The sequence below is a fragment of the Leuresthes tenuis genome, unplaced genomic scaffold (assembly GCF_036924035.1).
Source record: "Leuresthes tenuis unplaced genomic scaffold, fLeuTen1.0.hap1 SCAF_20, whole genome shotgun sequence".
Taxonomy (NCBI): Eukaryota; Metazoa; Chordata; class Actinopteri; order Atheriniformes; family Atherinopsidae; genus Leuresthes; species Leuresthes tenuis.
The window spans coordinates 4,109,474-4,122,414 of record NW_027325374.1 but is presented as its reverse complement, the minus strand read 5'-3'; the positions used below and the strand labels follow the sequence as shown (position 1 = coordinate 4,122,414).

The 12,941-nt window shown below is 44.6% G+C and overlaps 2 protein-coding genes across 4 annotated transcripts in view; one reads left to right on the top strand and one right to left on the bottom strand.

Annotated features, from left to right (window-relative positions):
* LOC140279000 (DELTA-stichotoxin-Hmg2b-like) overlaps positions 1–12,941 on the top strand; it is a 335,708-nt gene that overhangs the window by 11,380 nt on the left and 311,387 nt on the right. The window lies entirely within an intron of this gene.
* The window catches only part of LOC140278995 (ankyrin-3-like), a 111,742-nt gene that overhangs the window by 16,926 nt on the left and 81,875 nt on the right, over positions 1–12,941 (bottom strand). The window contains exons 35-41 of one of the 2 annotated variants that reach the window (XM_072374157.1): positions 12,650–12,746; positions 12,345–12,573; positions 12,026–12,151; positions 11,287–11,409; positions 10,758–10,784; positions 9,026–9,107; positions 195–7,862 (exon numbers count right to left, since the gene is read on the bottom strand). In XM_072374157.1, the coding sequence (XP_072230258.1) occupies positions 195–7,862; positions 9,026–9,107; positions 10,758–10,784; positions 11,287–11,409; positions 12,026–12,151; positions 12,345–12,573; positions 12,650–12,746 (8,352 nt within the window). The remainder of the gene's footprint in view (positions 1–194; positions 7,863–9,025; positions 9,108–10,757; positions 10,785–11,286; positions 11,410–12,025; positions 12,152–12,344; positions 12,574–12,649; positions 12,747–12,941) is intronic. The other variant, XM_072374158.1, reaches the window with a different exon arrangement.

Sequence of the window (12,941 nt, the reverse complement as noted above, 5' to 3'; positions counted from 1 at the left end):
TGATCACGGAAGTCTGTCCTAGATCCCACAGCCTTCTACGTTGAAGCCTACGTCAGACAGCACAGGACACAGATAACACGAATGACAGGAAGAAGAAATGACAGCTACACTCACGTCACATCACAGAGCACCCACAACAGCTGCATGCATCTCAGAGAAAGATAAGTACAAGGGTTTAGAAAGAGTTTACAAACTAGTCTCGTTCTCCGTCACAGGAGCCGTGATTGGTTGATCAACCTGACTCCCTTCCTCCTCCTGCTCTCGCTCCTTCCCTCCATGTGTCCACCTACTCTTCCTCCTGCTCCTCCTCAGCCTCTCACTGCTGGCCTGTTCAACCTCAGCTCTCACATCTCTAGCAGATGGTGTTGATATGGTGGTGGTGCTGGTGGAGGTGGAGGTAGAGGTAGAGGTGCGGGAAGGCCGGGAAATCCTAGAAGCTCTAGATGGTTCTGACAGGGATGTGTTCCTGGTACTGCTGAGGCTGCAGCTCTCCTCGTCCTCAGTGGCCAGTGCTTTCCCCTCTAACTTTGTTTCAGCCTCTTTGGGGATGGCTTTGTCCAAAGTGTTGGCTACCTGCCTACTAACAGACCTCGTTTTAAAGTTCTTTCTCTCCGTCTCACTTGTCGTGCCTCTACTGGAGGGTTTTGTTGAACCGAATCTGTGTTCGGAGCCGGTTCTGCTCTTAGCTTGTTGTTTATCACATGCGGCTGATTTAACACTCTTATCACGAGCAGATTTAGCTTTAACCTGCTTCTGCTCCTGGGAACGTGATGAGAATTTAACGGCTTTTATTACTGGGATTCTAGATTTAGGTAAAACACCCTTAAAAGGATCAACTCTTTCTCTGACTTTATGCATCGTGTGTTTCCTGACTGGGAATTTATCCACTTTTTCTTTTGCCTTGTCCTTCACTACTGGTTGCTTCTGACTGCATAGTTTGTGGCTGGGCACCCTCAGTGGTATCTTGGACTTGAATATATGGTCTTTAATCTCTTTGGCTTCCGTGTTTGTTATTGCTACATTAGAAAAAGCCCTGCTCTCCCCTAACTGGCTGAAAGACGCCTCTGTCCTGCCGACCTCCTGCTGAGCGAGTCCTGAAGAGGACAGTTCCAAAACAACACTGCCAGCTTGAAAAACCTCTGAATGGGAGTCCGGGGCGGTGCTACTGGTATTGCTACTCTGTGTTTGCAAATTGTTAATCTGCTGTGAAGGTGCTGAAGGACAATCTGTGCTTTGATTTTCCAGTGTCCAACCAAAATGGTCCCTCTGTTTGGATGCATCTGAACAAACGCTTTCATTTGAATAATAATCTACAACAAATGATGGCCTAGAACTCGAAGGGTCATCGCTATAATTACAATAATCTGCATAGTTTGGGGTTAAACAGTAAAAACTATCTACAGCTGTTCCTGAGCTTTTGACATTACAACGATCGAAGGTGCTTTGTGTTTTATAATTAGAAGTGCTATTTGCAGCATTAGAGGTTTTATCAGATGACAGCTTGAATCCTGTTCTAAATGTGGAGAATTTAGGCTCAGTGTTGGAGACCGAGTCTCTCCATGTGCTGTAACCGGCAGCCACATTCGATATTTCTACAGTGGTAGTCTGAATGGGGACGTGAGGTACCGGTAATTTATCGTGAGTATCAGAGGGGGCATTTACATCCGAGTCCCTGACCCTGTACCTGCCCGCTGAGTAGTAATGCTCACCAATCTGAAAAAACTGGAGCCTCTCCTCCACCATGTCCCTCTTGCTCATGTCAATCGCACCACTGCGTGTCATCTCAAACATCTTCCCTTCATGGAAGGGGAATGGGTTTTGCTCGCTCGTGGGCGTGCTATCGTCGGTCGGAGTTCGCGCCGGGGTAGTGTCTGTTGTCGTGGCCTGAGACTGGTCGTCGACCGCCAGTCCAAAAGGCTTAGGCTCACCATTGCTTCCCCGTGTCCCTTCCATGTCAACGACTTCTCCTTCGCCACATTTACTGGGCCAGGGGTCAAAGTCTAGCCCCTTGGTGGCGACAGTCTTAAACGTTGAGTTAAATTCCTCTTCTAACTTATAACTAAAGTAAGTGTCTGAAAACCCCTCTTTATCGGAGAGTTTTTGTTCCTGACTTTGAGCTCCATCTTTACCAACATCATCAGGCGGGGTTTCTTTTTTCAAAGTTTCCTTCTGACATTCCTCCGGCGTTTTCTCCTCTTCAATGACTTCCAGTTTGGTCTGGGGAAAAGGGCGATCGGAGGACCTAAATGTGTCTGTTGCCCAGACGTCTCTCCGGCTGTCTGGAAGGCCGAACAGCCGTAAATCTGCCTGCTCGCACAGGCCATCGTCCTCATCCTGAAGTTCATACCCATCTAAAGAGTCTATCTCGGTTGCGTCTGTGTCATGAGAAAATTCAGCCGTTGTGGCTATTGAACAGTCTGTTATCGACTGGTCGTTTCCATTTTGTTCATATTCGTAGTCCTCTGCTTTGCCATTAGAACCTTTGGAACCATTGCTGGAACTATTGAAGCCATTGGTCCCGCCATTCATTTCTTTGTTGTTTCCATTTTTGTCATTCTTCTTGGATTTAAGAGCATTTTCCTTCTCCTTCTTCCTCTCCTCGTCCTCTGGAAAATTGGAAGTGAATTTCTTACATGGAATCGGTTGGAAGATTGACTCGTCATCAGAATTTGATTGATTGTCATCTTGCACCGGGGAAGGGGGTTGTATGCGTATGATTGGTTCAGTCAGAAGATACTTGTCATGCTCTTCCTGTAAGTTCACCTCCATCATTTCTGTCTCAGTCTCTGAGGAGGCACAGGAACCTTTTCTCTCCGGGTCTGAAGTGTCTGAAGCCGAGTCAAGCGGAGGTGGGGGAGGGAACTCAATATATGCAATACCTTTGTCTTTTGAGACTTCTCTCGGCTCCTGTCCTGTTATTTCATCATGCATGCCAGTGACAATTGTTTCTAGCCGGTTAAAATTATCAGTGAATTCCTGCTGATAATCAGTGGTTTTTGTTTCTTCTTCATTTGCATTAACAAAGTCAGCATGGGTAACATGAAGAGAGGTTTTACTCTCAGGAGGAGCCTGTTTAAAAGAGAAAACCTCCCTGCCGTGGTCGTTTTCTGACTCCTCAGACACCTCCATGATGGGGCTCGGTTGCCCTGGCATGAATCCCATGAAGCCATCAGGAGTCCTGCATGTGAGGTCATAGCTGACCTCCTCTGAGCTGGGAGTTTCGGGTGTGATGGGACTCTTACCTGAGCTGTCTATGAAAGACACCTGCTCTAGTGTGTCATCTTCTGGGCTTATGGGGCTTTGTGCAGAGTTTGACTTCTGTTTGACTGAATACAGTGTTCCCTTTGCCTCCCTTTCTGCCTGCCTGCCCACCTGGACATAAACAGGTAATGTTTTGATGCCCTTGTAGTTCTCCTTGGTCGTCACAGCAGCTGGAGGGGTTATTACTTTCTCCAGCATTTCTCTAGGGCTCAGTAGGTTATTAGAGTTGGAATCTTTGGGTGCATTATCTAAAATTTCAAAGGTTAAATCTGTTTTTGCTGGAGTTGTCTCGACACTTTTGGCTTTAGATAGTGTAGGTATCTGTGAGGGCTTTGTAATGGTTTGCTTCTTTGCGAGGTCATTATCTAAAGAAGGTGATGTCATTCTTACAGGAATTTGAGATTCTGTCTTTTTTCTGAGGTTTTTGTTTTGTGGTTCTTCTGCATCTTTTTCTTTGGAAGCAAACAGACTTTTTGTGGTTTGTTCTTTAGCTTCACTCTCATAAACAAAAGATGTGTGAACTTTATTGCTTTCTTTAATGTCCTGAGTAACACTGGCGTAAGTGTCTCTATCTTTAGTTGCTGTTTTATCAGTTTTAGTTTCACCAATTTCTTTAGGGGCCTGTCTAAGATTTTTGTTTGGCAGCTGGTCGACTTTGGAGATTTTAGATAGGATCAGATCAGGTTTGCTGCCTTCTGTGCCCTTCTCGGCATCCTTTTTCTGTCCTTCTTCTACTGATGTTTCAGATACTTTTGACGCCTTTCCTCCAGAAAACTGATAAACAGGAAGTTTGCTTTCCTGTAATTTCTTTACTGATGGTTTTGGCTGTACTGGTGGGGGAATTTTGGCAGGACTAGACTGACTTTGACTTAGGTTTTGAGCCACAGACTCAAACTTCATCCTCACAGCACTGACTTTGGATGTTGATTTTATATGAGAAGGAGAGGAGGGTTCAGACTCGCTGGTCTTTGGTTGTTGTTGTTTGATTTTATCCTCGCTGCTATTGGAGAAAACGCTTTTTTGAGGGCTGCTTGGTAAACTAGAGCTTTTCTTTTCAGCTGCTGTGGAGCTGCCAAACATTTTACCAACTGAAGGCTCCCTCAGTTTGCTTTTACTCAACCCCTCTTCCCTTGTCTTAGGTTTCTGCTGCGTTTTCTCTGGGCTGCTGCAGGCGGAGCTAGGCCAGGATCTAGGCTCCTTCGGCTCTCGTCTAACAGGCTTTTTCTCTGGAGACTGCAGCTCATCATTAAGCTTTTCCGTTTTGTCACGGAAGAATTGTGACACCTCACTGAGTTTCTCCTCAGCTTCCTTTACGGTTTGATCCACCCTATCCTCATAAAGCAGCTTATCTCTGCTCCTGTCGTGTTTGTCTTCTGTAAATCGCATCCAAACTGCATGTTTGGGGCTGCCCTGTTCTGTGGAGTAATGGAGCACTGTCACCTTGTCAAACTGAGATGGTTCGTCCCTGTGCAGGAATTTATCGGATTTAGGGGACCCATCTTTTGATGTCTTAGAAACAAACTCTCTTTTGGGGCTTCCATGCTGCTGATTCATGCCCTCAGTGCTACCCGTCTCCTCAGACACTAGATGGCGGTTTTTGTCAGCCACCGCTGCTGAATCCTCTGTGTCTGAATGAGACTGTGATGACACATCAAGTTTCTCTGAGAGAAGCATTTTCTCTGCAAACCTATACGACTCGCCTCGAACCTCAGAAAGCTCATCATCACAGTATTCTATGGAGTGCTGGCTCAGTAACTTTAGAGCTTTATAAGAATCATCCGCCATTAGCTGGGCAGAACTTGGGCGACTGTCCTCTTCTTGCGAAACTGGGGTATTAACGCGAGATGTTTCCAGGAAGGAGGGCAGGGATTCTTCGGCAGTAAGCTCCTCTTCTTCCTGTTGGGCCTCATCATATTCAATAAGCTCCTTTATTCCACGATCACCTTTGTAGACGTAAAGCTCGGGGTGTTTCTTGGTTTCCCTGATGATAACCTCAGTCGGCTCAGCTGTGCTGTGACCCTTTTCAATATGAACTTCAATTATTCTCTCGACCTTGGGCTTTGATTTTATTTCTCTGTCAAGAAATCTAGGAGTCAGTTCATCACCTTTGACAGAATCCTGGCTAGCTTTGTGTTCAAAAAGACCTGCCAGTTCTTTAGATGGGTCTCTCCCTGACTGGAAAGCTTTCATGATGTCTCTAACTGACATGGCTTCCTCCATCATCTCTGTGCCATCCGTCAGTTGGGGCTTGTGATAAACCATTCTAGTTGTAGTGGTTATATGAGTTTCCTCTTTAAGACACATGCTTTTGTTCATCAAGGCATCATCTTCTGGCATTTTCATCTGCAAGGCTTTTGTTGAGGCTGCTTCAGGCTCTATCACAGGTAGGGCAGATGCAGCCTCCTCCACCAGTCCTGGTTCACAAAGATCATCTGGTTGCTCGTAGCTCCTAATGTGGACCACCTCGGTCCTGGTCTCAGTTACACAAGGGGGGATGGGTGAATCTGTGAATAAAGGCTTGGGTCCTGTGCTCTCTGCACTTTGAGGAGCAGAGGGTGTCTTTTCACTCCTCGTCTCAAACCCACTGTCGGACAGCGGACTCTTATCCTGCTCGTGAGACAGGTCCTCGGGGGATTCCAGTATGGTGTCGGACCCCTGATATGACTCGGCAAGCTTGTTTAAGTCCTTCTCTGAGGGAGACCTGATCATGCCTGAGACCGGTGGAGGCATTTTGAGTTTGTGCTCCTGTATGGACATAGATGGTTTGAGAACACGTTTCTGTTTCTCTTCCCCTTCCGTTTTTACCTCTTCCTCAAACCTGTTTTTCAGCTCTGCCATTTTCGACAGAGAGCTGGCACCAATGTCATTTGTTAAGAAATCTACTACTTTGGCTAACTCTAATTCTTTGCTTGACATGGATTGGTGCTTAAGAAAGAATGTGTTATCATCAAAAGGAGGGTAATAATCTAGGAGGGTATTTCTTTGTGCCTCTTCAATCTCATCTTTTGAAAATTCCTCCCATTCGTCCTCTGAGCCCATTTCTTTACCTGCAGTGGTCTTACCTTCTCTCATATCTTTCTGTAATATCTCACTGACTTTGACTAAATCTTCTTTCACCTTCTCTACTAAAGTGTATGGCTCCTCATCCTCTAACTTAGTTTCTTTTGGAGTGCCAGTCCGTGATGTCTGGACAGTTTTAGCCGCCGTCTGAGTGTCTGTTTGTAGGATAGCCGTCATTCGGATCAGATCCTCTTTCATGTCCGCTACATCTTTCAGTATCTCCTGGTTGGAAGTTGCAGTTGGGTGGATTATTGGCGGCGTGATAAACGGAGGGGATTTCAGCTGAGACTTTATTTTTGTCCCGGTGACACAGTTGGACAAAGATAAAGAAGATGTAGATGAGGCACGGGGGGAATCAGGAAGTGCCATTTTGAGAGACCCAGGCCCTGGTTTGACTGGGGTCTCTGGGATGACGTTGACCAGCGAGTAAACGGGGACGGTCATTGTACTGGAAGAGACTGCCGAGCCTGGGGACGTGGTTACAGATCTCAGAGTACCATAGGCAGAGCTTGCTGTCGCAGATCTACGGGAGGAGGCCAGTGATTTAAGAGTGCCATAGCCTGAGACGGAGTACGAGTCTATGGCTTCATTTATGGCTGCACTGACACCAGAAGTTGCTGCCTGTGTGGTGGCCTGGATCCTTTCCTGAAGGCTGCTACTTCTCTCAGAGAGAAGACGTGAAGAAGGGGAGGATGGCGTGGAGGAGGACGATGGGTATTTAACGGGGGACACCGATCCGTTCATCATGGAAAATTCTGAGGACGCGATGGTTGTCTGGCCAGCTGAGGAAAGAGACGAGACGGATGTCCTCCCTCCTCTGGATGAGAGTGTGGACTCAACAGGGGTTTTTAAAGAGGACAGACTGGAGATGCTTTTAACAGAAGAAAGGGTGGCTGCTGCTGCATCTGTCACGACCGTGGATCCAAGGGCAGTTTTAAAAGGAATATTAGAACTGTACATGTTGTACATTGTTTTTGGTGATTCTGCAGCAGGAATCTGAGCCGAGGACCTCTCTGATAAAGAACCATTGGATACTGAATGAAGGGGAGAGGTTCTTGATGTGTATACTGACGCAAGATTTTTGATTGAAGCTGGATCTGTGGCAGGTTTAGTTCCTGGAGTCATGAGGCTGCCAGACCCCTGAAGATTGTATTGACCCTGCTGGACGACCGTTTTAATGGGTGAAGGCACAGTCCTGTAAGACCTGATGGGGGATGTGGACGTTATGTTGCTGACAGATTTAACTGGGGGTGACAGGGTAGGTGCCGGTGATGGAGCGCCCAAGGTGGTTTTTATAGCTGTGGGGCATGCAGGTGATGGAGCTGAGAGGGGCCTGGTCGATTTTAATGGAGAAGCAGCTGGTGAGCCTGCCGGTGAATCGGTAGAGGTGAGGGAACCCCCCACTCCGATGGGCCTTGTTTGGCCAGGGATGGTAATAGGAGCAGTCGACCATTGTGGGTAAGGTCTGGTTGGAAAGACAGGTTTGTGAGGGTAACCAGCAGGCAGTGTTCTTGCTGCTGCGCTTCGCTCAACTGCTGTTTCTTCAGGTGGGTTTTGAGAAATAACGATGAAGAAGAGATGGCAAAAAATAATGAACAATAAAGATAACATAAAGTTATGTTGGGGAAGAAAAAGGATGAAAGAAATATGAAAGAAGAGAAGACCAGAGGAGGAAGACTTGGTCAGTGATGCAGTTGTATTATTAAGCAGGGAAAACAGCAGTTTTATGTGCTGGGTAAGACATTTGAGCACTGATTAAAGAAACAGTTGTGTTTCTGTGTGATTCAGGGTTGGTAGATGACTTAAACAACAGCAACAACAACATAAAATTAAAAATAATCAACTAAACAAAGCACATACAGCAGCAAAGTAAATTTCCAAGGACAAATGGCGTTGACAGACAGCTGACAACAGAAAAATGGCAGACAAATGCACCAGGATTACCACAAAAACAACTTCAGATGTTCTAATACCAGCATATGGATTCTGGCTCTGATTTAAGTCCGCTTTTTATAGTGCCTTTTATCTGTTTGGTCCAAAATGACAGTTTCCTCAAAGACAATTTAGACACTGTGATACAATAGAGCCAAGGGCTGCAGAAGTTTCCATTTTCCTTTTTAAATCATAAAACAAACAAAATGACAAAATGTGCTTTCCAAGACTGAAGTTTTGGCCCATTTTGTCATGCAGCATCAAACTGGTGAAAAGCAAAAACTGTGAAAAACTGAAAAGAAATGCCCGAAAGAAGCCAAACTCAAGACCTCCGGCATGCATTGTTGTCCAACACAAAGGTGCTGCATCATCACAAAGCCAAAGAGAGCTTTACACTCCAAGGGAACAAATAAAATACCAATAAAATTTTACTTTGACCTCCACAGTAACACTATGTTGGTAAGTCAGAGTAACATCTTACTGCATTTAGACCACACAAACCCAGAAGAACTCACAACATGGGCAAGCATGGCACACAAACTTAAAAACCACTTACTGACTCATGCAAAAATATGTTCCATGGTGTAAACAAGCAAGTGGACAGTGTGTGTATGTAGGATGAGAAATATGCATTTGTCACATTAAGTAAGTCACATCTATTGATCACGCATTTTACAGGTTTAATAAAACTGTTGGCAAACTAAGTTATCCTCTAAACTTGGCATTATTTTATACTCATCAAAGGGTTTGTTAGTGAAGATGTCAAACTCACTCAGTGCAGGCTCGGCCAGATAGCTGTAGCGCTTACGTAAGGCTAGGGATGCAAAGGTATGACGTCGATCTGGCTTTTCAGTCTGCAACAATAGCAAACAACACAAAAACCTATCAGTTCTAGGTCACCCTACATTGCAAAGTGCTGCAAAATTAGCACCTTTTAATGTAAAATTAAAGAAAACCTACTAGTCTGCATTACTTTGCGTTTAAAAATATATTTAATTGCAAAATATGGCAGAAAATCCTCCTGCACTTCAATTGTTGGTTTAATTAGCACTGATGCAATCACTTAGGGCTGTCACTTTTCCCAAAAGCGCGCTCAAACTAATTCAATGTGTCCCTATCCCTCAGCGAGTGTCTTATCCTGCAGTATCATCTAGATGTCTTCCCCTGTGATGTTGCGCAGCTTTATGTGGGATTACATTGTATATTGTGGCTCCGGGTCAGATCATAAGCCCCTGAATCCCCTCTCCTGAAAATATCCCAATGTCCTGCATATCTTTGCTCATAAACATTGCTATATTGTTGTGAAAGGTTTCTTTTTTCCACGAGCTTCTGAAAAAAAGGGCGAGCTGTAGCTGACTGCGCTGAATAGCAGGCAGTCAGGTGACATTAAACAGCCAATGCTGACTCTGGTGGGTGGCAAGCTGGCAGGTGAGTCCACTAATTAGCCGTTGTTGAGGAGTAAGACAGCTGCTTTGTTTATAAACCGAGCCAACAATCGCTTTGGGAATGCCTGGAGCATCATCAGGTCTTTAGGTGAGAGCGCTCACTCTGATTGGCTGTTCAGCGTAGCCAATGAGTGCCTGAAGAGGGAGTGATGACAGAAAGCTAACGGCTAACTTAACATGTCACTTATTTGTCATCAACAATACTTTTACAACAAGAAGAAGAAACTGAGGATGAACTGATAGTCATGACTCAAGCAAGATGCTGCTACGTTTCCACTTTTTCAGATCTGTGTGGTCATTGCTTTCCTTTACGGCACATAGTATGTACTACCACCCTGTTCCTCCACTTGAAAGCTAGGTCTTCTTGTGTAAAGTCGACAAAAGACCTTATCTTTGTTCGTTAGTTCATCATATATGGTGTGAAATCCAATATATTTCCTGACATCACCTCTAAAATATCTATTTGATTCCCTGATTTTGTCCACTTATGGTTTACAGTTTTGTTCACCGTCTTTGTTGCAAAATAGCAAACTTCAATCTTTAGAGTATGCATAATTCAAGCAGATTCAAGCTACTTCGAATGGTATGATGGCTCGGTCTGGACAGCCTGAAGCAGACTGTAATCTTTTTTAATTTGAACGAGTGACGTTTGAAGTTTCCACATATTCGAATGTTGATTTTTGAACGTTGAAGGAAAAGTGACAGCCCTACAGCTTGAATTAAGAGTTAGTATAATAACTTAGATAAATTGGCTTGAGTTAGTCATGATAAGGCTACAAACACTAAATTATTTGTGCCTGTAAAATTTAAGGTAATGTTAATATGTGTTTTAACTCCTTGTAACACATTCTGTGTGCAGGGGATAAGGACTGGACAAAAGACGTAGTTTTTCATATCTACCATATATCATGCAAAACTGAGCGGCTAGAGGTGGCTTCGAACGAGGAAAGCTGCTATTGCCCTTGCAAAAGCGGTAAAAATAAGGCTATGAAGAGCAGAGCAGGGCCGCTATAGACCTGGAGCAGAGGTAAGCAACATGGTGGGGAGGGTGTGGTTTACCTCATCCTCGGCATCTGACTCCATTTCCTGGTTCCCAAGATGCATTGAAGAAACAGGGGGAGTAACATAATGGAAAGCAGGGGGAAAAGAATCATCAGGGTGTGAAAAAGGAGTGATTGACAGAAGCTCCAACTCAGAAGCGAAGCCACTTAAGCAAAATAAATAAATTAAAAAAACACAAAAAAAAAAAATAATGCGCCAACATTCAGCAAATGAAGTCAAGCCACAAAAAGCCAGCCTGATAATCAAAAAACGCTTAAGCACACAAGCCCTCAGCCAAAAGCATGTCATCCAAATGAAAAGGCAGGAAGGAATAAAATGAAACAGCCAATGACGAGAACCCACTGCAGGAATAACCGATATAGAAATAGAGAGAAGCTTTAAACAGATAAAAGACACAGTGGCGGCAGTTTGGCCAAAGTCTCTCTCCGTCTTTCATCTATCAGTGTTACTGGGAGCCGAAACTACCCTAACCGTGAATATGGTTATGGATGTGACAACAGAGAATGGCGAGTTCACACCGTCTTACCTTTTTCACCGCAGGAAGTGTGATGTTCAGGTTGCACACGGCCGTTTGTGGGAGGCCTTTTATGGTCTTACACTCTTTCAGGAAAGTGAGGCGACCGCAGGGCTCCTGACTGGGATCTCTGACCTAAAGACAGACGGTTGCTTCTTTATGCACTTTCTTCAAATTTCCATCTTTTATGCAAGTAAACGCACGTCTGTTAACGTGCACAGAAGTGACTGAAGTGTGTCGTAACTGAATTATAGGGAACAGAGAAGGATGCTCTAATCAATCTAGGTGAAAATATGCAAATGAGGGTTATGATAGAAACATGTTAAAACTGGTAAAAACCTGCCACATAAAGTTTCCATTCATTTTTCTTTTATGCACATTCTCTAAAGAGGTGCTTTTTGAGGATTCAGAGAGTGAATGCACAGACTACTTGTAAGTAATATGATCTGTAGTGGTGCCCCTTAAAATACCAGAGGAATAGGACTGATATGTGCAGCATGAAGTTATTCAGCTGTGACAAAAGGAAGTGAATTTAAAGTGTGTAAAAGGGAGAAGAATCAAAGCTGCATCCACACTAACATGTATATGTTGTGCAGACCCTTAAAGGTAGGGAATATGGCTTGTGGCTTTCCCTTTATTCCATTTTATCTCCTACAATGAAGAAGTTTTTTTGCAACATTTAATTGGTGATCTTCCAGCTCCACATCCCACGCTGAGGAGGTGGAGTCATAACTGAATGCCATGAGAGTACCTTAACACAGAAGGGCAAACGGTTTTCCTTGAAGGCGTAGAAGTTAAGAATTAACTGTTGACCAGCTTTGATAAGAGGAGACAAGTTTCCGTAGCAATCCACGTAGACGGGCCTGCCCTCCAGGACCTGAAGTGAAAACAGCATTCAGAAAAATCTGCCTTTTGAAAATGTGTCACAGTGAAAGTTGGACAAAAGTTAATGACATATTTGTGGTATCCACTAAACCAAATCTTCTTTATCCTCCGAGGAAGTAATAGCTTCCATAAAAGTATATCTTTTCCTAAGTGTCAGTAGTGTCCACAGCAGTCCAGCTGTGTACCTCTATGTCTTTGCTCCTGGCCACCTCCTCAAAGTTCTCCTGCTGCTCCAGGGTTTTGTCCACCTTGTCGTCCGTCATGCAGAAGCACCTCAGGTTGGACTCCACCGGGTCGTTCATCTTAGCAAACACCACAAACTTGGCCATGTAGGGCACACAGATCAGTTCCCGGTAGAGCTGCATGGCCAAGCCCACCGTCTCTGGGATCTGGTGACAATCTGCTAACCAGAACCTGCACCAGAGGCAAACGAAGTATAAAAAATGCATTGATGCGAATAAATGTGTCACTTCTGCTGTATTCATGTTACCTGGCTGAGACATTAGTGGTGAAGGAGACGCAGTCATTGACAAAAGTGAGGGGAGTTGTGCCGGTGATGTCCTCCCACTGTGCCGGCGACGTCCCGCCTGTCAGAAAGGTAAAAAATTCACCTTTAATGTCTCATTTTTTCACTCCTATCCTCCTTTTGCTTGCACCAGGTGTAACAAAACATCAACACGTCTGACCCTAATGTTTGCCATGAACTAAACTTGATTCTAAACTGAATCGTTATATCTTTGTTGCATCTCTGTTGTGTTTAAAAGATGTAAACTCTGGTCAAA